Source organism: Zingiber officinale, chromosome 5A, assembly GCF_018446385.1.
Source record: "Zingiber officinale cultivar Zhangliang chromosome 5A, Zo_v1.1, whole genome shotgun sequence".
Taxonomy (NCBI): domain Eukaryota; kingdom Viridiplantae; phylum Streptophyta; class Magnoliopsida; order Zingiberales; family Zingiberaceae; genus Zingiber; species Zingiber officinale.
Window position 1 is genome coordinate 24,422,580 of NC_055994.1, and position 25,229 is coordinate 24,447,808.

The window sequence follows — 25,229 nt, forward strand, 5'->3', positions numbered from 1 at the left end:
TTGAAACTCTTGGCTTAAATATTCACCACCTCGATCGGATTGAAGTATCATAATACTTTTACTAACTTGTTTCTCTACTTCATTTCTAAATTTTCTAAACTTTTCAAAGGCTTCATACTTATGTTTCATTAGATACACATACCCATAATGAGAGTGATCATCAATGAAAGTAATGAAGTAGTTATAACCTCCTAGTGCATGAGTTGATATTGGTCCACATACATTGGTATGTATGAGCCCAACTCATCAACTCATTCACCCTTTCAAGAAAAAGGCTACTTTGTCATCTTACTTTTTAAACATGAATCGCATGTATCAAATGTATATAATTTAAATGATTCAAGAACTGCAATCTTTTGCAATTCGGACATGCGTTTCTTGCTTATATGGTTAAGGAGACAATGCCACGAGTAAGAGGTTAATTGATTATCTATTCGAGCATGTTTATTGCTCGTTTTGATATTGAATATGTCACCAGATATATCTAACACGTAGATATCATTGTATAAAGTTCTAGTATCATAAAGAACGTCATTCAAAGTTATATAACAGCAATTGTTACTAAAAATTAAATGAAAACCTTTTCTATTTAAGCAAGAAATAGAAACAATGTTCTTTATTAATGCAGGAACAAAATAACAATTATATAGTTTTAAAACAAGTCAACTAGGAAGCTTTAACAAGTATGTTTTGATGGCGACTATAGCAACCTTTGCTCCATTCCCAACTCACAAACTTGATTCTTCCTTAACGAGTCTTCTGCTATTCCTTAGCCCCTGTATGTCACTATATATATGTGAGTCACACCAAGTATCCAATATCCAAGTGTCTAAAGAAATAACATGACAATCAATAATGAAAATACCTCAAGAGTATGGGGTATCGGATGTCTTATTCTTCTTCACAGACTCAAGATAAATCTTGCAATTTCTTCGCCAGTGTTCCATCTTGTCATAATGATAGTATGGGCCCTTTTGTACTGGTTATACTGTCTTGAACTTTTTACTCTTCCCCTTAGCTTGATATTTTAGCTTCCTCTTAGAATATTTCTTGGAGGAATCTACTAACATCATAATTTTCTATTCGCCTCTAACAGAAGGCTTTATAGTCTTGAGTATATTAATCATCTCGGGGATGGTCGATTCTAAATTATTCATCCAATAGTCCATCACAAATTATGAATGACTTTTCAGTAAACTATATAGAATTAAGTCAATACTTAACTCATAATCTATTGTAAAACTGAGTGATGCTAAATGCTCTATGTAGTCGTTTATCTTTAGTATAAATTGTATTACAAATGAACCCTCCTATATCTTTGAGCAAAAGAGAAGCTTCGAGACCTAGAATTTTTTGGATCTATCTTGTTCATCAAACAGCTGATGAAGATGATAGATAATATCATAAGCATCCAAATGCTCATGCTCTTTCTGTAGTTCAGGAGTCATAGCGGCTAACATGATGTAACTTTTAAGTACAAAATCATCTTTATGTTTATGATGGACGAATAATTGGTCTACAGTTGCATTGGCATGAAGACTTGTGGGAAGAGGCTCATCAAGGATATAAGTTAACTTCTCAACTTTGAGGAAAATTCTCAAACTTTGAAACCAGTCCAAGAAGTTCGGTTCAATCAGTTTATTCGAGTCTAAACTTGAACGCAGATTAAAAGTAGTCATAATTAAATGATTGACCTAAAAATGCAAAAATGAGAATGTATGATATACATAATTTTATTTATGTAAACAATTTACATGTAATAAAAGTCTGCTTATTTATCAAATCTAAATACTCTTATTTTGAATTCGAGAGATAATAGGTTTTCTCTAAGTGGGGGTTGATATCCACCATAGATAAGAACAACCTTGACTTTGGTCAACAAGTCATTCTTAGCTATAGCGGTAAGTAACAAGCTTACTGATTGCATATCACTTTTATTCAACTATCACATTATGCTAGAAACTAATTAATTTTCATATAAACATCAAGTTGTTAACGCATTAACAAGTATACATCAAATGCATATCACCCAACTCCGCCTCTATCCACATTGATAATGACTTTGGCACAACAAATCAACACTTCAAGTTTAAAATCAACCCGTTAATCATGAGATTGCATCTCCATGATTTGAACATATTTAATTTCAAATTGAGGTTGAGTTTGGCCAATAACTCAAATAAGAACTTAAACTCTGGTTCTTACCATATTAATTGAATGTGTAGGTTTTAATATTGTGTAAGGGATTTGGTCTCATCTACATCATGCAAATATTCTATCTACATGATATTATGCGCATGACATAAATGATGACATGACACATCGAATGCATGATATAGATGATGACATGACACATCACACGCATGGCATAGCATGACACATCAAACATACGACAAGATCTAATCAACATCGCACACATGGCAAAATGTAATCATATCATAATTAATGCATTTACATAGCATATAATATGTCATGAATATGGCATAAATTTAAATATATTATAATTCTATTTTGAAATAAAAATATGTTATGAATCTTATTTTAATAAATCAAGATTTATCTAATCAAATTAGTAAACTAATTTCTAAATTTAATTAGGATATCTCATCTAAAATTTTTCTATCAATCAAAAATCTTTAATTATTTTTGAAACAAATTTCTAAATTAATTTCCTAACAATTTAGGAAATAAATAATTAATATTTCTTAATTTATTATAGAGTAATTCAAATCTATATTTTTTTATAATTTTTTAAATATTTCTAAATTTAGTATTTCATAATAATTTAGGAAACTTAAAAAAAAACATAATATTTTAATAAATTCAAAATTTTTGGAAAAGATAATTTCTATAATTTAATTAATATTTCAAATCTAGATTTTTAAATAATTTTAAAATCTTTCTAAATTTGGTATTACCTAACAAATTAGGAAATTTTCTAAAAAAAAATATTTCTTAAAATCTTAGAAAATTCTAGAAATGATAATTTCTAAATTTAATTTTCTAAAATTATTTCAAAAACTTTCTAAAAGTGTAATTTCCTATCAATTTAGAAAACTTCTAAAAATAAAAAATTATTAATAATTTTAAAATAATCTCAAAGAGTAATTACAACACTAATTACGAACCGTAAAATAATTTTATGATCATGTCGAAACACGATCGAGCTCTTATACCATTGTTGGGATATGTCTAATACGGTGTATGCTAAAAACACATTTCATAAATATAAATAGCAAAAGATTTAATGATAAATAAACTAATTTATTATATCACACATACTACACGCATGCAAGATACAATCACGCAGACAAGATTATAAAACAAAATGAAATCGAATAACAATTATTCTAAGTATACCTTACGAACAACCTGTAACGAGAAGGGCATCAACCTTTTGCAACGTTATCGAACCTCGCCTCTATTCGTATCCACTCCGAGCTCTTCAAGATAACTCCAAGAGAACAAGCTTCGCCTTCAAAAGCTACTAGCCACGAGCGAATGAGAAGGATCAAGAAGAGTAAAAAGAAGCAAAAGGAAGATCTTCTTTCTTTAGGTGACTCACGGCAACAAGAGGAGACCCTCTTGTTGTGGTTAGTGGCAAGAGAGAGGGAGAGGGAGTAAGAAGTATTGGATTTAGATTTCTAAAACCTAATGAAGACAATAATGAATTGTGTATTAATTCTCTCTTAACCATATCAATATATAATCCTCTTTAATGAGTTGGATTAAAAAGTCCAAATCCAACCCATTATGCCTTAATCAAAAATTAGCCGATTAACCCCTTAGTTTAGTTCACAACTAAATCAAGTTGATTCATGGCTAAACTAAATTGGTTCATGATTAAACCAAATAAGGTCCAACTCTTTCATAAGAAATGTGGCTCATCTGCGCTTCTATTCCGATAAATATTTTCATATTTATCTTATTTATGGTTCAACCAAATATTTATCTTTTAATTTGAGAATCATATTCTCTAACTTATTTTATGTATTTTAGAGACTCATAGTGAGTATGACCTAATAAGTTCCCTATTTATCTTGGTCGTCCATAATTAACTACTTAATTATAAAACAATCATAGTAGCACCCAGTAGTACATCATGATCCCCAATTAACTAAAAAATTACAGTTCAGAACTAATTATGAACCCTTCAGCAGCTATAATCAGTCATACCTTATTCCTTTCATGTAACGATCCAACTTTCCCTATTTCAAGTTATAAATGTTCTTAAAAATAATTGGAAATGCTTTTAAAATATTCTAGAGATTTTTAGAAATTTTTAGAGTATTTTTATGTAATTTTTGGAGGTCGTTTGGTATTTTTACTAAACAAAAGAAGTTTTGACAAAAAAATGTCCAAGCTGAGTTTTGAACCAAAAACCTCGGGTTAAGCAGAGATTCGCTTAACCAACAGACCAGTCGCAGGTTTCTTAGTAAAACACGAACCAAATGGTATTTAAGCTATAGTTGGAACATTTAAAACAAATTGAAATAAAAAGTGCGCGGCTGAGGGATCGAAGCCAAGGCCCTTGACCCGAGCAAAACCCAGCTGACCAACTGTGCCAGCGGGCTTTGCTAATTTAGGAAGGAAACAAAATTAATTTAAGTGGTATTAGATGCCGAAATACCCTAGGTTTAAAAGGGGTAAGTTGAGTAAGGATCGGGATGTTATTTTTCTCTCCCGAAACCTTTCCTCCGATCTCTTGCGACGGCGTTTTCTCCCTAGCCGAGAGCAATGAAGAAACTAGGGTTTCTTTTCCGGCGGCCGGGTGAGGCTTAATTCTGAGGGACTCTCGCAGATTCGTGAGCACCTTGTCAAGGAGGACGCGCGGACATGAAGGGAACGCCGAGATCGCGACCTTTTCCCGAAACCCTAGCAGCTTTTCCTTCGGTTGTAAGTGCAAGAACAAGGGGTAAGTAATACTCACCTGTGGTAGGAGTAGCTCCGAGGTTTATTCCTTGTTCCTCTTCTTATTTCCGAGTTTAATTTGGTGCTTTCTTTGTTTTCTTGGTATGTCGTGAGTAGGGATGAGCTTGATGTTTTTCTGCCGTGAGGTTGAAAGGATGAACACGGGAAAAATTAGTGTGAGGCACGTTTAGTCCCGTTTGGTCACTGGCTGTGCCACAGTTCCTGAGGATTTTACTTCTGTTGGCTTCGGATTTTAGTTGTAGGGAATTAGGAGGTTAGGGACCTTAGAACAAATTCATAATGTTGCTCGTTTTTCCTGCCAATCCGATGAAGCATAATTGGAGATTTAGGGTTGTTTTCCAAAAAGTGGTTAAGCTGTGAATTTGATGTATATGTTTGTTTTTGTAACGACCCACCTTTCTACACTACTACTATTCTCTAAAGGTGGACGCTACTTGACTACTAACTTTACTTAACCGGTATAATTAAAAATCACATAGAAACTCTACCAAAAAATTTCGGCAGAGTCTCCCCTGTACCGGTGACCCCAAACTGGGATACATAACATGTATACTCAGCCACAGGCGGCTGGAACATATAATTTCACAACCACGCAGTATAATAGCACAATAAAAATATGAAACAACTCTAGCAATGGCAAACAACCATATCACTCCAACAATAGGAGGTATCAAACTACAAATGCGGCAATAAACTCAATTTCAATATAACATTAAAAGAGAACTAAAGGAAAAGTCTTGACAATTTTGCCAGCTAATTCTGGATCTCTCCATAGTCCTGGCATCACACACACTGTCACAGCATCTCCTTGTCGCCTTCCTTTCATACTTTAGCTTTTCCTTTATCTGCAGTAGGAGGAAATGCAGTCTATAAGCATAAAGCTTAGTGAGCGCTATCTACTCACAAAAACTCGATATGCATGTATATGAATAAAAACATGCTAAAACTGAATGCTAACATGTAAAGCTACTCATGCTCATAAATAGCAAAGAAATCTAACTAACTGAAATACTAAACATGTATAGCTAATCATGCTCATAAATAGCAAAGAAATCATGCTAACTGAAATACTAAACATGTATAGCTAATCATGCTCATAAATAGCAATAAAGGAATCATACTAACTGAATTACTAAACATGTATAGATAATCATGGAACTATCATGTGTATCAACAGGAAACTGAACTAATACATAAGCTGAACTAATTAATGTTAAACTGAGTCTAACTTGTATTAACATAACTAATTTGTGAAGTTTTGAAAACTATTTACATAATAGATCAAAATAATAATCATGCTGCTGATGGGCCCGGCAACTGTACTTGCTGTGCGCGCATCCCTAACTAAACCCGGGATTGCAAGTTCCGAGTCTAGTAGGGTTTACTAGGTTATCTAAACCTAGGGACGACTGTGGGAGCCCAACCCAATGGATATCTAATCCAGTACAGTGCCATTGCTGAAAATAAAATACTGATTTCATAGTTAATTTTCTTATCTTGCTTTTACTAGGTTATCTGAACCTAGAACTAGGTTATCTGAACCTAGAGGCGACTGTGGGAGCCCACCCATTGGACCGTAGTCCCATATAAGCTGAAGCAAGACTAAATAAGTTATTTTAAATGCTTCTACTGCATTTACTGAGCTATTAAAATGCCTACTATAGCATTATATTGAGCTAAGCATTTTATCAAGCACTTGGTGTGCACTAGAACACACCCACGCTCTACTTAATACAAAGCTATACTGCATGCAAAGCTTAACAAAAATCTGCATATTAAGCTTATCAAAAATCTACATACTAAGCTTATCTAAAATCTGCATGCAATACTTTATAAAAATATGCATGCTATACTTACAAGGCTACCCAAGCTTACCGAATCATTAAGAAAGAAAATCTAAACGGCAAGTATCTAAAGCTAACACTGCATGCTTTAAACTAGAACAGATCTAAAATTTGATGCTAGATAAAGGGTTGTTCCAACTAATTAAGAAAGCATAAGAAACTAGAAACTAAATTATAATTCAATACTGCTCATGTTATTCTACTGCAAGTGAAACAGATTTTAAGAACTAACACTGCTCATGTTATTCTAATACTGCAAGTGAAACAGAATTAAGAACTAGTACTGCTCATGCTTGTGGACAGCAAAACAAAGGAACTGTTCATGCTCATCTAATGCTAAAAGAAAAGAACCAAAAACTGAACTGCTCGTGATAAATCTGCACTACAACAAACAAAAGAAAACTGCTCATATTAAATCTGCAAAAGATCTAAAACTGGTATGCAATTTATGGCCGGTTCTTGCTTATGGAGACACAAAAGAAATCTGGACTGCACACTTGAATTAAAGCTGTTAAATTAAAGCTGTTCATGCTCAAAATTAACGCTGATCTAAAACTGATCTGGACTTGGCACTAATCCAAAACTGCTTACTAAATAAGTAAAAGATCTAAAACTGATCTAAGTTGCTATAGGCTTATAAAACCCAAGTCAAAGATAAACATGAACTTAAAATTCATTTAAATGTTTCCATAACTAAAGCTGTTCACACCTATTACATAACACAACCGAACCCAAGCATTCTCTGTTCAGTGCTACGGTAAGGGGACAAAAGCATAACCCTTCGACAGAAATCCACCAAAACAGAACTACATGCTAATTAAACTGAACTTTTCTTATTCATAGCCTAGCAGCAGGAATCTAAGGCTTGTATCCCTTCCAACTAACCAAATTAAGCTTGCTGAAAGCTTTAGAACAGAATCCTATATGGAACTGATTCACGACCTGAACTTATACAGGGCAATCTATAAACCAGCAACTCATCTTATTTATCCAGGATGCTAGAACTATGTTACAACTTGGAAAACTCAACTAAACCGAATTCATATGCCTAACCTCTAGAAAGAAGGAAAACAAAACTACAAGGACTCGAAACTATTCTCAAACCTCTAGAAATTCCAATTCTGCACATGCTTGTTAAACTACAAGGAAAACAAGAATCCGAAGCCATGAAAACGAATCAAAGCTCGAAACAACTCCTACTGCAGGTGAGAAGCAACTCACCTTGGATTTCTTGGACTTACAACCGACGGAAAGTGGCTGCTAGGGCTTCGGGAGAAACTTGCTTTCGGCTTCTTCTTGCGTCTTCGAGTTCTCCTCGTCGAGGTGATCACGTACGGTGAAGACCAGCCGGAAAAACCCTTCGCCGGCGCCGGAGGGAGGAAACCCTAGCCTTGGCTGCGGTTTCGCCCGAGAAGGGAAGCGCCGTCGCGAGAGAAAGAGGAATCGCGAGATTAGGTTTCGGGAGAAAGGGAAAAACTTAATCCCTTTATAACTAGGCTTTCTATTATCTAACTACGGCTTAAGAATATTTCGCACCATATATATTTAACATAACTTGCTTAGCTCAGTTGGTCAGGCCGGCTGTGCTTGGGTCCGAGGAGCTGGGTTCGAAACCTAGCTTCTACAAATTTTTTTTTTAAAAAAAAAAAACTTCTTTCTTTTGTAACCCTACTAAACGACCTCCAAAAATTACGTAAAAATACTCTAAAAATTTCTAAAAATCTCTAGAATATTTCTATAGCATTTCTAGATTTTTATAAGGACTTTTAGGACTCCAAATCATGAAATTTGGGGTGTTACAGTTTTAACTTTACAGTAAGTTGAATTTGATCTTATGCAAAGAAAATAAAAGCACGAGTAACTCCCTTTGGGTTGTTGTGCAATTCGACGACTTAGCTGAACATAAGAAGGCCTAGAATTTCTGAATAGCATGTAGTTTCCTTTAGGTTGTTACCTTACTGTTGCTTACTGTTAATTTAGAGTTGTAGCATAGTTGTTGCGCTACGAAATGGGCACGAACAGCCCCTTACTGTTAGTTTAGGTTATGCTTTGCATTGGACAAGAACAACCCTATATTTAGCATATCTGGTTAGACCCTTTTGTGCTGTATAGTGGCACGAACAACCCTTAACCTAAATACAAAGTGTTAGTTTCTTTGCTATTTAATAAATATGATCATCCCTGTTTAATAGCGTTGCAAATTTAGCCCTTCGTTAATTTGTAAGCATGATACTCTATTGGGTGTGTGCAGCATTGATCCCTTCATTCCTAGGTTTCATTTGCTATTAGTTATAACTGGGCAGATTTTCTAGTTTCCCATTGTTATTGGAATAACATGAGTAGTATTGAATTATAATTCAGTTTCTAGTTTCTTGTTTTGATACACATGCATATATGTGTTAGTTAGCTTTTAGTAGCTCTTTAATTTAAAGCATGTAGTTAGTTGTTTTTGCTATTTTAATAAGATGAATAACCATGTATTCTAGTGGAATGATTATGTGCCTATTAAACCTTTTGAGGAATATGGGTAACTACAAGTAAGAAAAGACCAAGGTCTAGTTAGAAAAGATAACAAGTAAATTAAAGTAAGAGGCTAGTACCCGACTTCCGAGGTTGTCGTTAAACAAATCCAGGTGACCAATTCCGAGGTCTTGGCCCTGGTAAGACCAAGGTCTTTATCCTCATAGGACTGGAGGCTCGCTACCTCAGTCTCTATTAGAGAGCGCGCATAAGATGGTACTAAGCCTAGGCCCAAGAAAGAAAAGAAGAAAATTAAGAATTAATTTCAAGTATAAAGCTATAAGTAAATGAAACAAGTATCACCTATGTTTAGAACTAGAAAAGTTCAGCTCTTATAATGTTAAGCATACAGTATTAGTTTTCATTTGCTTTCCTTATGAGTTTATTGAGCATGATTAGCTTTATTTCCAGCATACAGATTTATTCTTGTATATCATGAGTATGCAGATTATTTTAGTGTTTTGCTATTAGATGAGCATGTTTAGCTTTTCTTTTTAGCATTTCAGTTTTAGCATCCTTTGCATCTTATGCACTTTCGAGTTTTTGTGAGATAGATTAGTACTTACTAAGCGTTTCGCTTATAGATTTATTTTCCTCCTACTGTAGATAAAGGAAAAGTTAAAGTGTAAAGAGGAAGGCGACAAGGAGGATGCGTGATGGATGTGTGTGATGCCAGGACTATGGAGGGATCTGGGAAGCTATAAGTTTTCATGTTTAGTGGAAAAGAAATAGTTGAGTTGTACTTTATAGTTTGTGTTATTTGAGATTGTATTTTTATTCCTTATTTTTATTGAGTTTATTCGTGTCTTAGACTGCATGCTGTGATGAGTCTCTGTGTAATAAGTAGTTATTTTAGTGTTTGACACTTATTAAACTGTATGAGTGATTGATATATGTTCCAGCCGCCTGTGGTTGTGTATACTGTGTATGTATTGATGTTTATGGTCACCGGTACAGGGGAGACTCTGCCGGAATTTTTCGGTAGGGATTCCTCGTGGTTTCGATCACACCAGTTAAGTAGAGTTAGTAGATAAGTAACGGTCATCCTTAGAGAGTAGTATAGTATAGTAAGAAGGGTGGTCGTTACAGTTGGTATCAGAGCAGGTCTCATTCTCCAGCATCACACATATCAGTATCATCCTTGTCATCTTCAAGTAAGAAAGTATTTAAGTTCTTTCTTTTATTGCTTTCCTTATTATTACTGCAGTACAGAGTATTTGCTTATGAGTGCTTAAGTAAGATAGAAGTGTTGTTTGTCTTTTCTTTATTCATATATATGTATGTTTAGAAAGGATAGAGAAGATATCAAGCCTTTTTCTTTGCATAATTAGATGGCAAGAAGAGGGCATTCCCGTACTGTTCGTACTGAGAACCAAGATCAGGAGAATGAAGGGCTTAGATCAACTGAGCCCAATCTCTCTGAAGTTGTTGCCCAACTCCAGAGACAAGTAATAGAGCAGCAACAAGTGATTGCCAACTTGATGGCCAATCAACAGCCAGCTCCTCCCTCTCCCCCAACCATCAATGTGGAGACCCCGGTGGTGACTGAAGTCCCATCAGTTGCCCTGGAAGTCGCCACAACACCTAGAAGACAAGAAGCATCCCTGTTACAGTGGCTGAAGCTGAAGCAAGAAAGTTTCTCAGGCACGACTGAGCCCTGGGATGCTCAATCTTGGTTCAAAACACTGGAGAGCACAATGGAGTTTCTTGACTGGCCAAAAGTTGAGAAGGTCAAGTGCGCCTCTTTCTGCCTATCTGGAGATGCTCGTATGTGGTGGGAGCGAGTTAAGAGTAGGAGAGTAGTCAACCAGATGAGATGGGCTGACTTTGAGACAGAGTGTTACGAAGAGTTCTTCCGCCAACGGATCACCAATAAATATTATGAGGAGTTGATAGAATTTAGACCAGGTGACCTACCAGTAGAAGAAGCGGTCAAAGGATTTGACAGGCTAGCTCATCTTTGCCTAGAGTTAGTAAGTATAGAGAAAGAACGAGTCAGACTGATGCTTCGAAGGCTGAGACCAGAAATAGCACTTAATGTGAGTAATGAAACTCACCGACCACAAATTGGTGAAGAGCTGGTCAGCAGGGTATTAGTGAGCACTATCTGAACAGCATCAAGGCACAGCAAACGCAACACAAGTCAGTCAAGATCGAATACAAGACAGTGGGGAAACAGAGACCCCAGTCAAGTAATCAGGACTGGAAGGACAAAGATAACAAGAAAGACCCAAGAAGGAAGATGTTCGGGTAGTCTGTGAGTATCCAAAGGTATTTCCAGAAGAACTACCTGGACCATCTCCCAACAGAGAAGTGGAGCCAATTTCAAAAGCTCCATACCGCATGTCTCTAGCGGAGCTGAAAGAGTTACAAGAGCAATTTAGGAGCTGCTTGAAAAAGGCTTCATCCTCCCTAGTCACTCACCTTGGGGGGCTCCTATATTGTTTGTCAAGAAGAAGGACGGATCTATGCGGATGTGCATAGATTATAGAGCTCTGAATCAAGTGACAATCAAGAACAAGTACCCCCCTTCCCAGGATCGACGACTTATTTGATTAGTTGAGAGGGGCAACAGTGTTCTCAAAGATAGACCTGCGCTCTGGGTACCATCAACTGAAAGTGAAAGAAAGGGATATACCCAGAACAACTTTCAGGACCAGATACGGACACTATGAGTTTGTAGTCATGCCTTTTGGTGTGACTAATGCACCAGCGGTCTTTATGGACTTAATGAACAGAGTGTTCAGAGAATACCTTGACCAATTTGTCATTGTGTTCATCGACGACATTCTAATCTATTCCAGAACCCCAGAGGAGCATGACACGCACTTGAGAATAGTACTACAGACTCTTCAGCAAAAGCAGCTTTACGCTAAGTTCTCAAAGTGCGAGTTCTGGTTAGCGCAGGTGGCATTTCTAGGCCACATCATTTCTAAAGAAGGTATCCAAGTGGATCCAGCCAAAATAGAGGCGGTCAACAACTGGAATAGACCCAAGAACGCCAGGGAGATCAGAAGCTTCCTTGGTTTAGTTGGATACTACAGAAAATTTGTGGAGGACTTTTCCAGGATAGCTTCTCCACTAACAGCCTCAACCAGGAAGAACAAGAAGTTTGAATGGTTAGATAAATATGAGCAGAGTTTCCAAGAGCTAAAGAAGAGACTGGCCAGTGCTCCTATTCTGACAGTTCCAAAAAGTGACAAGAGTTTTGACATCTATAGTGATGCTTCCAAGATAGGCTTAGAAGTTGTTCTCATTCAAGAAAGAAAAGTTATAGCTTATGTTTCCAGACAACTCAAAGATTATGAGAAGAATTACCCCACTCATGATCTTGAGCTGGCAGCTGTGGTCTTTGCACTGAAACTCTGGTGACATTACTTGTATGGAGTTCAGTGCCGAATCTTCACAGACCATCAGAGTTTAAAGTATTTCTTCAACCAGAAAGACTTAAACATGAGACAGCGCAGGTGGCTAGAGTTAGTCAAAGACTATGACTGTGAAATCCTCTACCACCCAGGCAAAGCTAACAAAGTGGCAGATGCACTAAGCAGAAAATCCAGTGCATCCCTGATGTCTTTGTCATCATTAGCCCTGCCACTGCAGAAGGAGTTGTCAGATTTCGGACTTGAAGTTATTTATGGGCAACTCTCTGCATTGACCTCAGAGTCAACCCTGCTTGAGGATATACAGAGAAAGCAAAGTGAAGATCCAGATGTCCAAAAGATCAAGCAAGGGATACAAGAAAAGGGAAATTCAGAGTTTCGAGTATCAGATAGTGGAATCCTCTACCAGGGGAACCGCCTTTGTGTCCCCAATGACGAAGAGTTGAGAAAGAAGATTTTAGAAGAAGCTCATAGTACTTCTTACTCCATGTATCCTGGTTCCACCAAGATGTACCAAGACTTGAAACAAAGGTTCTGGTGGTCTGGACTCAAAAGAGACGTTGCTAAGTATGTCAGTACCTGCTAACATGCCAGAGATTCAAAACAGAACACCAGAGACCAAGAGGAATGTTACAACCTCTCCCAATACCAGAGTGAAAGTGGGAAGACATATCTATGGACTTCATAACAGGTCTTCCAAGAACTACAAATGGATATGATGCAATATGGGTAATAGTGGACAGATTGACCAAGTCTGCCCATTTCCTAGCCATCAAGGTGTCCTATTCCATAGAGCAGTTGGCACAACTGTACGTCAAGGAAGTGATCAGACTTCATGGAGTTCCTAAATCTATCGTTTCTGATAGAGATGGGCACTTCACCTCTCACTTTTGGGAATGTGTTCAGACTGCACTAGGCACCAAACTCAAGTTCAGCACAGCCTTCCATCCTCAGACTGATGGACAGACAGAGCGAGTAAATCAGATCTTAGAAGATATGCTCAGAGCTTGTGCACTAGATTTCAAGGGAAGTTGGTGCAAGTATCTGTGCTTAGCTGAATTTGCCTACAACAATAGCTATCAGGCCACCATCAAGATGGCACCCTACGAGGCGTTGTATGGCAGGAAGTGCAGATCACCCATTTGCTGGCAAGAAGCAAGTGAAAGAAAAGAAATGGAAGTGGAACTGGGCATTTAGACAGAGCTGATAGATGAAACTACTCAGGCTATTCAGAAGATCAGACAGATAATTGAGACTGCCCAGAGTAGATAGAAGAGTTATGCTGACACACGCCGTAAGCCACTTGAATTCCAAGTAGGGGATTCAGTCTTTCTCAAGGTTGCTCCTATGAAAGGAGTAATGAGATTTGGCAAAAAGGGCAAATTACGTCCTCGCTATGTGGGACCTTACCTAATCACAGAAAGGATTGGGAAAGTACCTTACAAGCTAGACTTACCACAGGACATGTCAGCAATACATAATGTATTTCATGTTTCTATGCTAAAGAAGTGTATTCACAACTCTAGCCAAGTGATTCAGCCTCAGTCAGTGTAGATCCAAGAGGATCTTAGCTACGAGAGCAGACCTACACAAATAGTGGACAGAGAAGTTAAAAGACTAAGGAATAAAGAAGTACCACTAGTAAAGGTCATCTGGCAGAACCAGTAGCACGAGGAAGTCACTTGGGAGAGTGAGGACAGTATGAGACAGAAATATCCAGAGTTATTTTAAGTTCGAGGATGAACTTTTTATAAGGTATGGGGGATTGTAACGACCCAACTTTTCCTATTTCGAGTTCTAAATGTCCTTAAAAATAATTGGGATGCTTTTAAAATATTCTAGAGATTTTTAAAAATTTTTATAGTATTTTTATGCAATTTTTTGAGGTCGTTTGGTATTTTTACTAAACGAAAGAAGTTTTGACAAAAAAATGTCCAAGCCGAGGTTTGAACCGGAAACCTCGGGTTAAGCATAGATTAGCTTAACCAACAGACCAGTCGCGGGTTTCTTAGTAAAACCCAAACCAAATGGTATTTAAGCTATAGTTGGAACATTTAAAACAAATTGAAATAAAAAGTGTGCGGCTGAGGGATCGAAGCCAAGGCCCTTAACCCGAGCAAAACCCAGCTGACCAGCTGTGCTAGCGGGCTTTGCTAATTTAGGAAGGAAACGAAATTAATTTAAGTGGTATTAGATGCCGAAATACCCTAGGTTTAAAAGGGGTAAGTTGAGTAAGGATCGGGATGTTATTTTTCTCTCCCGAAACCTTTCCTCCGATCTCTTGCGACGGCGTTTTCTCCCTGGCCGAGAGCAATGAAGAAACTAAGGTTTCTTTTCCAGCGGCCGACCGAGGCTTGATTCCGAGGGACTCTCGCAGATTCGTGAGCACCTTGTCAAGGAGGACGCGCAGACACGAAGGGAACGCCGAGATCGCGACCTTTTCCTGAAACCCTAGCAGCTTTTCCTTCGGTTGTAAGTGCAAGAACAAGGGGTAAGCACTACTCACCTATTGTAGGAGTAGCTCCGAGGTTTATTCATTGTTCCTCTTCTTGTTTCCGAGTTTAATTTGGTGCTTTCTTTGTTTTCTTGGTATGTCGTGAGTAGGGATGAGCTTAATGTTTTTCTGCCGTGAGGTTGAAAGGATGAACACGGGAAAAATTAGTGTGAGGCACGTTTAGTCCCTTTTGGTCACTGGCTGTGCCACAGTTCCTGAGGATTTTACTTCTGTTGGCTTTGGATTTTAGTTGTAGGGAATTAGGAGGTTAGGGACCTAAGAACAGATTCATAATGTTGCTCATTTCTCCTGCCAATCTGATGAAGCATAATTGGAGATTTAGGGTTGTTTTCCAAAAAGGGGTTAAGCTGTGAATTTGATGTATATGTTTGTTTTAACTTTATAGTAAGTTGAATTTGATCTTATGCAAAGAAAATAAAAGCACAAGTAACTCCCTTTGGGTTGTTGTGCAATTCGGCGACTTAGCTGAACATAAGAAGGCCTAGAATTTCTGAATAGCATGTAGTTTCCTTTAGGTTGTTACCTTACTGTTGCTTATTGTTAATTTAGAGCTGTAGCATAGTTGTTGCGCTACGAAATGGGCACGAACAGCCCCTTACTGTTAGTTTCGGTTATGCTTTGCATTGGACAAGAACAACCCTATATTTAGCATATCTGGTTAGACCCTTTTGTGTTGTATAGTGGCACGAACAGCCCTTAACCTAAATACAAAGTGTTAGTTTCTTTGCTATTTAATAAATATGATCAACCCTGTTTAATAGCGTTGCAAATTCAACCCTTCGTTAATTTGTAAGCATGATACTCTATTGGGTGTGTGCAGCATTGATCCCTTCATTCCTAGGTTTCATTTGCTATTAGTTATACCTGGGCAGATTTTCTAGTTTCCCATTGTTATTGGAATAACATGAGCAGTATTGAATTATAATTCAGTTTCTAGTTTCTTGTTTTGATACACTTGCATATATGTGTTAGTTAGCTTTTAGTAGCTCTTTAATCTAAAGCATGTAGTTAGTTGTTTTTACTATTTTAATAAGATGAATAGCCATGTATTCTAGTGGAATGATTATGTGCCTATTAAACCTTTTGAGGAATATGGGTAACTACAAGTAAGAAAAGACCAAGGTCTAGTTAGAAAAGATAACAAGTAAATTAAAGTAAGAGGCTAGTACCCGACTTCCGAGGTTGTCGTTAAATAAATCCAAGTGACCAATTCCGAGGTCTTGGCCCTGGTAAGACCAAGGTCTTTATCCTCATAGGACTGGAGGCTCGCTACCTCAGTCTCTATTAGAGAGCGCGCATAAGATGGTACTAAGCCTGGGCCCAAGAAAGAAAAGAAGAAAGTTAAGAATTAACTTCAAGTATAAAGCTATAAGTAAATGAAACAAGTATCACCTATGTTTAGAACCAGAAAAGTTCAGCTCTTATAATGTTAAGCATACAGTATTAGTTTTCATTTGCTTTCCTTATGAGTTTATTGAGCATGATTAGCTTTATTTCCAGCATACAGATTTATTCTTGTATATCATGAGTATGCAGATTATTTTAGTGCTTTGCTATTAGATGAGCATGTTTAGCTTTTCTTTTTAGCATTTCAGTTTTAGCATCCTTTGCATCTTATGCACTTTCGAATTTTTGTGAGATAGATTAGTACTTACTAAGCGTTTCGCTTATAGATTTATTTTCCTCCTACTGCAGATAAAGGAAAAGTTAAAGTGTAAAGAGGAAGGCGACAAGGAGGATGCGTGATGGATGTGTGTGATGCCAGGACTATGGAGGGATCTGGGAAGCTATGAGTTTTCATGTTTAGTGGAAAAGAAATAGTTGAGTTGTACTTTATAGTTTGTGTTATTTGAGATTGTATTTTTATTCCTTGTTTTTATTGAGTTTATTCGTGTCTTAGACTGCATGCTGTGATGAGTCTCTGTGTAATAAGTAGTTATTTTAGTGTTTGACACTTATTAAACTGTATGAGTGATTGATATATGTTCCAGCCGCCTGTGGCTGTGTATACTGTGTATGTATTGATATTTATGGTCACCGGTACAGGGGAGACTCTACCGGAATTTTTCGGTAGGGATTCCTCGTGGTTTCGATCACACCGGTTAAGTAGAGTTAGTAGATAAGTAACGATCATCCTTAGAGAGTAGTATAGTATAGTAAGAAGGGTGGTCGTTACATTTCACTCGTATTATACCCACTTAGTTTAGGATATGGTCTATGTGTCTGCCCCCACTAGGTTGACTACGTCACACCTAGACTAAGTAATACTTCCTCGTTCTACAGATTCAAATTACTCATACATGTGTATAAGAGTCTCATACCCTAACATCTGATGTTTTAACCAAAGACTTTGAGTAATAATCCTAATGAGTGGTTATAAGGTATACATCTCCTCATACGGAGTGGTGAATCCTCTGTGGGCTATCCAAATACCTTCAGGCACTTTAACTTATACTCAATTATCTCGGGTCCACACCTCCAAAAGATGTTTGCTAAAAATGTTAAAGTATAAGTCTCCATGACCAAGATGACTTGTATACCTCAAGTCGAAAGAAACTTACACTCAAGCTGTAGTAAAAACTTCACAGATATATCTATATATATATAGAACCATATGAAGTCTTACAACAAGTTACTCCAATGAACTAGTTACCATAACCAGCATGCACGTTTAACTCTTGACATTTCAATGTCTTCAGCTAGAATGAAATAGCTTCTTGGTCAAACCAAGGAGTATAACCTGTGCTAGTTTTATAGAATTGATGATGTCTGAATGTACCAAGTTAACAACTAGGGAAATTCCAATACATTAATAATTGCACATGTAGAGATAATCACAAATTATGATCCAATCATAAATTCTCCCATGTTATGAATTGTATTACGAACATTCAGTAAATAACTTTAAGACTATTCAAACATATAATATGCACTAAAATAATGAATCTATATTTATCAAATAAATAGTAAAATTATAAGGTGATTGTCTTAGGACATCCCTCAAAATCTAACAGTTCCCCTCCCAAGGGCATGTTATTACGCCTCACTCTCACAGATGTACTATGAAAACCTCCTTCTCAGAGGTGGAGAAGCCTTGCACAAGCTCAAGCATGAGAATACAAAAAGAGAACATGGGAATATAACAAGAATAAGAAATCAAATACAAATATAATAAACACCTTGCTCTTGATTTCTTGTTAGTCGGAAATGTCTCTTGTTGACTCAGAAATGTAACAGCACTACACTCCAGAATCACCAAGAATCGGCAACTCAAACACCTTGTGGAACCCCCTTTTCTAAAGTTTCTCTCAGGCAAGAAAATGACTCCTAATCGATTAAGTTTTCCCTTAATTGACTACCACATCATTTGACCATTCAAAACATGTAGAATAGCTCTTTTTGTCCATCTAATCGATTGATGAGTCATATCAATTAATTCAGCATATATTGAGCCAATCGATTTTTGAAGCTTCTATTCTCATGAGAAAATACTCCTAATCATTAGCCCAATTGATTCAGCAACCTTCTGTTAGCTTCTGAAGCCTCCCCAATCGATTACCCTAATCATTTGGCATATTAAATCAATTAACCAATCATTTTTATACTCTCATGAAAACATTGCCTAATCGACTGACCTAATCGATTGGCCTTAGGGTAATCGATTACTTAATTGATTCACCTCCCAATTGATTGCCCCAATCGATTTCCCTAATTGATTACTTGAGCCAATTGATTACCCTAATTGATTATCCAACCCTATCTCTCTTAATCCAAGTTTAGGGTTCATTTTCCCAACTTCTGTTCAGCCTTGATCTACCATGGCTTCTTCACCAAATGTTTAATCAATCCTTAACCCACTTAGACTTTCCATCTTGTGCCAATTTTTCATTAAACTTTTAATTACCAAGTGTTCGGTCAACCTTTGACCAATTAGGATTTTTCCCTTCCTAGCCACGCTAGGACTTCCATTACTTAATTCCCAACTAGATCTTCATTGGCTAGTCTCGTTAGGACTTCCACTGTCTAGTTTCATCCACTAGGATTTTTTTCGTTACCTAGTTTTCAACTAGGTCTTCATTGCTTTGCCTAGTTAAACTTCCACTACCTAGCTTTACTCAGTAGGGTTTTTCCACAGCCTAGTTCCCTAGGTCTTCACTGCTTAGCCCTGCTAGGACTTCCACTACTTAGCTTCACTCACTAGAGCTTTTCTATTGCCTAATTCCTAACTAAGTCTTCACTGCCTAACTCCGCTAGGAATTCCACTACTTAGCTTCACTTGTTAGGATTTTTCTGTTGCTTAACCTCTAGTTAGGATTTTCTGCTGTCTAACCTCCAATTAGGACATCTCATTACCTAACCTTAAGTTAGGACTTTCCATTGTCTAACTTCTAGTTAGGACTTTCTGTTGCCTAACTCCATTTAGGAGTTCCCGTTGCCTAAACCCCGGTTAAGCCTTTTCTGGACAGGATATGGTCCTCCCTTGACCTACTTGACTTCTCTCTCACATATTGTTAAATATTGAAATTCAAGATCAAGACAACTCGAACTTAGTCAAACTGGTCAACTTTGACCCGAGGACGATTGTATCAACAACTCTTTGGTTTAAATCGAAGCTTATTTAGATATCCACATTTGTGATCAGATGAAACTCGTAACAGCCTAGTTTCAAGCGCAAAAAATATTGTTTAAAATCTTTTTAGGTCCATTAATAGATTTTAATCAAAACTCATTAATGGAGCTAGAGAGCTCTAATTAGATTCATTCCAAGCGCTACAGATTTCTGAAGTACCCCAGAATCTATATGTGCTAGAGATATCAGCTTGAAATCATTAACAATAGTAATTAGAAAATTTTCAAAGTTTATAGCTTTAAGATAATTAACACATACACATAACTTATCATAGGGATATCAAAACTAAACATGGACATCATAAATACATTCACTGTACTACTCTCTTCCATTACATGTCAACATTTCAAAAATTTAAAACCCCTAAGTCCATCAATGGATTTCAATCAAAACTGATTGATGGACCTAGATAGTTCCGACTAAATACATTCCAACTCCTATAAATTTTTAGAATGCTCCAGAGTTCAAATATGTTCTTCTTTACTATTTTAAAAAATTAATGTCATAGCTTAATACACCAGAATCATTGTCGTACTCATTTTTAAAAGTAAACATTATAATGGTTGTTGCACACATGTAAAGGAGAGAGAAAATTTTAATTTAATTTAAGATGAAAGAGAAGAGAGAAAAATTATTATATGTAAAGAAGAGAGGAAAGAGAAGAAAAAACCAATCAACACATAGGGGTAAAATCAGAATAAAGTGTGTCATTTAGGTAATCCCAAAGTTCGGTGCACTTTTGGGTAATCCCAAACTTTGGGTGCACCATTTGAGAAATTTCCAATTAATCAATGGTGCTAAGATTGACAAATTGTGCGATAGAAGTTAATTATGTCATTGAAATGATATTAAATTGATTAAAAATTCAGAAAGTGGAAAGGTTTAGGTAAGTAGAAAAATTAACTATACCAAATGAGATGGATATGAAATCGTAATTAGTTTAAGTGTTTGACCATGAAATATGAAGTGTTTTCGCACCATTAGATAACTTTTCATGTGGGGATATCTGAATTAGAATCGTGTGTGATAATTGTATTCGATAACTTTTTATGAGACTGTGAGCGGTGTTTGGTTGTCAAAAAGCAACATGTTCAAAGAAAAATAATGATAAAATAATAAATATCTCAGACTCTACTACTTGTTAAAATATATCGAGAGAGATAAGCCACAGGGCGTACGGTAAACCAGCGAAGTCTTATGATATTAACTTTGTTTGATAAGACAATTCTAAAATAGAATAAGTTGTCGAAATAATTATTTTAATTTGGCTTAGTTTTTTTTTTTTTTTTTATTATCTCGATGTTAGTCTGAAATTAGAGCTTGATTTATTTAGATATTATCTAATTCTTAATTTAAGGTTATTTGATTCTTTAAAATTTTTTGTTGTGTAAAGAAGGAGCAACACCTTTCAACCTCTAATGTGGAAGAAAAGGAAGATAAAAAGGGATCGCTCAAAGCAACGAGATAAAGACACACAAAAGAAGCAAACACAAGGAAGAAGAAGAAGAGTTATCATGGTTCGACAACATGCTTATTCCACAAAACGGTCGAAGCTTTATTAAAATTCTCTCTACACAAGAGAATCACATTCAATAATATATTGTATTTGTATAATAGGTTTACAATGATCCCTATAAATAGTGTATAAATCTCAAATCTGGTAAAATTGTAACAGAATTTTATTATAAAAAATCGTAATAGAATTCTATTATGAAAATCGTAACATAATTCTGTTATAAAAAATCGTAACATAATTCTGTTATATAAAATTGTAACATAATTTTATTATAAAAAATCTTAATAAATTTTTCTTTCATGACAAGCATCACATTGACCGTAATCCAAATATGAATCATCCATCAACACTTTTATATTTTAAACTTGTTTGGTTGATTATTGAGTTTGATAATACAAACTTATTTAATTTTAATTTTTTTATTTAATATGTTGATAGAGTTTTATTGATTAACATAGTTTACGAACATTATTTATAAATGCTATTAACAAACTTAACATGTATGTGTTCAAACTTGTTCATTTAGTTTAACGAGTTATTCATCAAATTTGTTCATTTAATTAATTTTGTGTATATTGATCAAATATAAATAAATTATACCAAGTCAAACATCAAACTTATTCATAAACGTTCAATTTATTTACAATCTCACATGGAGAGCAATATAGAAGGATTAGATTTATTTGTTTAAATCTAAGCATTTAATATAAAACGATATGAGTTAAGGTATCCCTAATGGTTAGGGCTCTATACGAGATTTTTTTTATAGTATCCAATATGTCACTTTAATACCATATCAAAAATATAAACATGTACTCATCTCTTACCAATCAAAAAAGAATTCTTCCTATAACCTTTTTTATAAACCCTACATTATTAACCTTTTTTACATCATTATTTATTAGACTCAGTCATATTATTAATTTTAATAAAAAAATAGATTTAAAATTTTACTGTAAACTATAAACCTTAAACCTTACGTCTATAATAATGGTGATAGTTTTTTTTCTTTAATTTTTTTTTATTTCACTGACCTCTGTTAAAAACCTCGAGATGCCCTTCAGCACACATGCAGATGCAATGTTTTTCTGCATCTTGTTTTCTGGAATTATATGACAAAAATAATTAATCGATAGCTCCAGTCGGAAAAACGTTTAGTCACACTGCTCACAAGTGTCCATATCTTAATTACTTTGTCTTTTCTCATCTCATAGAACAGTAATGCAGAGCAGCGAACTGTTGACTGGCCCTTCTTTTCCCTCACCTTTCCAATTTGACATTTCAATCTACTGTTACTGATCCCTTCTCCCCGCAGCAATAGTCGGATTCATATTACTGATAGTGATATCATCTTGAAACTTAAGTCTCCTTCCTTCCTTTCCTTCCTTCCTACTGCAATCATTCTTCTTAATTTGTTTTTATTGCTTCGGATACTACTTATTGATTCCCTCTCGTCCTTGGCTATTTCAATTCACTGCTTATCTATATATGCTTGCGTAGAAGGAAGTGGAGAGCGACATGGCGGAAGAGAAAGAGAGGAAGGAGGAGGTGATGGTGGATGTGGAGGAAGCTGAGGAGGACGAGACTGAGAGCCAGGCGGGAGGAGAAGGAAACCGCTCGAGATCGGAAGGGAGTTGCAACGAAAGAGGAGGCACGACGACGACGACAGTGAGGCAGTACGTACGGTCCAAGATGCCGAGGTTGAGTTGGACGCCTGATCTCCACCTCGCCTTCGTCGACGCCGTCAAGAGGCTCGGTGGCCAAGAAAGTAATTTATATATATATATATATATATATAATTAATTAATTAACGCCTAGCTGTTTGCCCTAGCTCTAATTACTACTTCTAATTGAATTTGTATGGATCGATTAAACGAGGAATACATTTTAACTTTGGGATAGATGAATGAATGGTGCAGAGGCGACGCCAAAGATGGTTCTTCAGCTGATGAATGTGAGAGGGCTCAGCATCGCTCATGTGAAGAGCCATCTACAGGTACTAGCTAGTTAATTCCATCGTACAGATGAGACATGTACTACTTTTCAACTTTACAATTTTAAATGATTTTGTTTTTTTTTTTTTGTCTGCTTTTCTTTTTGCTTCGCTTGATAGATTTTAATTTTCCAGCTGTTAATTTCCTGTTAATTATTTTAGATGTATCGGAGCAGAAAATTTGATGGAACTGGTCGACGACGTAAGTCATCCGTGGATTTGCGTCGGAGAGAAGAAGGTCTCGGCCATGAGGTGCCGTACTACCCACGAACAAACTCAATTTTGCAGCCCTTCATGAGATTCTCGAGCGCCCATCGAACCAGTGCTGCTCACTTCTACGTCGTCGACGACGTTGGTCGATCGCTCTACCAGCCGCAAGGGTTTGCTCCAGTGACAGTTTGTGTATGTATGCTCTACAATTTAAACAAATTCTAATTATATCTATATATATCTCACATTTAACAGACACCAGGAATGGGCATCGGAACGGAGTTGCCTTTCTTCCCAGGATCAAGTCCCCAGAAAAGGGCGATTCATGCATGAGATGCATTTTGAGGTAGGGACCAAACTCAATATTGTATCACTGAACTTGTTTAACTATATATCTTCTGATCATGTTGCCATCTGTATTAATTTCGACTTTCTTAATTACTAGTTGGAGCAAGAAATGTCTCGGATATGTTCAAAGAAGGTGGCTGCATGCATGGCGGTCGACGATTCTTTGGACTTGCAGCTGAGCACGAAGGTGAAGAAGGTGCATGAAGAAGAGGAGCTGTCACTTTCGCTCTCTCCTCCGGGTACTTCGATACTTCATAAGAAAGGAAAAGTAGACATGAAACCTCGTGGGATGCAGTTGATAGAGATAGATAGCAGCAAGAAGGCCGCTCTGGGGCTGAGTACTTTAGATCTGACCATGTCAATTAGAGCATTGGAGTGAGATCTTTCAAGTACTCGTTTCAAGGCCTTTACGATCACTGATTCAGCTTGCTTATGTATTCTATTTGTGGAATAAGATCGTCTAGATCATTTATTTTTTTCTCTGATGAGTTCGTCTAGCTTAAAATTAAATGCATACAATATAATATGGTCGTGTATTGCATTTTTTTTTTTTTTTTTTTTTTTTTTGCAACTCCTTGCGATTTGATCCTAAGTGTTAGGCATCCAAATGAAATCCCTAATGTCAATATAACTTAATTAATTTAAAATTAAGGCATTACAATAATCATTAATTAATATTCTTGATCACATTTGCTGAGTAATTACTAAGGATTAATTCTTTAAGAGTAAATTGTGTCATATAAGCTACCCATACATATATTTCTGTGATTAAGATTTTGTAGTGAGTGAAGCAAGATCGGCTGGTCGAAGGTCACATATTTGGAAATGGAATATTTTATTTTTGTTTTACAAATTAAAAAGGTAAAATTCAATATTCTAGGACAAAAATTAAAATAAAATGTGAAGGAGAATATTAGTACTCATTAAAATATTGTTGCAAATTACTGTGACAGATGTTGCAAGTTTTTATCTAATCATAATCAATGGTAGGAAAATAAACATTGTTGATTAAAAAGAGTGGATTTTTTTTTCTCTTCATTCCAGACGTTCCCACTGGTTGTTTGCCTTTATTTAAAGCTGGAGGGAAGAATGAAGAACATAAAACCGAGCGCGAGGAAGATTTAAATGTGAAATGTTGAGTTTGACTGCAAACCAATACAGCTCGCAATGCTGAAGAGATAATAGTGAGAGAAATTACACGGAAATTTTGAAGTTATAGTGCAAGCCTGTATATAGCATGGACCGTAATTAATTCAAATGGATACTGTACTGTCAAGAACAACCTCCGAGTGAGTTGGATTGCAATTGGAAGTCAAATTGAACGGAGAGTTTACCGAC

General features: G+C 36.2%; 1 protein-coding gene across 2 annotated transcripts; it reads left to right on the plus strand.

Moving 5' to 3' along the window:
- The first annotated feature begins 22,580 nt into the window (after positions 1-22,580).
- Positions 22,581-24,376, plus strand: LOC121982706 (two-component response regulator ARR14-like). Of its 2 annotated transcripts, none has more exons than XM_042535812.1 (5): positions 22,581-23,108; positions 23,260-23,336; positions 23,496-23,713; positions 23,799-23,889; positions 23,989-24,376. In XM_042535812.1, the coding sequence occupies exons 1-5, from the start codon at positions 22,859-22,861 to the stop codon at positions 24,268-24,270; spliced, it is 918 nt and encodes a 305-aa protein (XP_042391746.1). In that variant the 5' UTR covers positions 22,581-22,858; the 3' UTR covers positions 24,271-24,376. The 2 variants fall into 2 exon arrangements, with proteins under 2 accessions (XP_042391746.1, XP_042391744.1); XM_042535810.1 differs by having other exon boundaries at positions 22,583-23,108; positions 23,496-23,735; positions 23,806-23,889.
- The last annotated feature ends 853 nt before the right edge of the window (positions 24,377-25,229 follow it).

Bases quoted from the DNA above. Each gene is read 5' to 3' on its own strand.
- LOC121982706 (XM_042535810.1), top strand. From the start codon at position 22,859: ATGGCGGAAGAGAAAGAGAGGAAGGAGGAGGTGATGGTGGATGTGGAG. The intron at 23,109-23,259 runs GTAATTTATATA...TGAATGGTGCAG, and splicing joins GAGGCTCGGTGGCCAAGAAA to AGGCGACGCCAAAGATGGTT. The intron at 23,736-23,805 runs GTATGTATGCTC...AACAGACACCAG, and splicing joins TTGCTCCAGTGACAGTTTGT to GAATGGGCATCGGAACGGAG.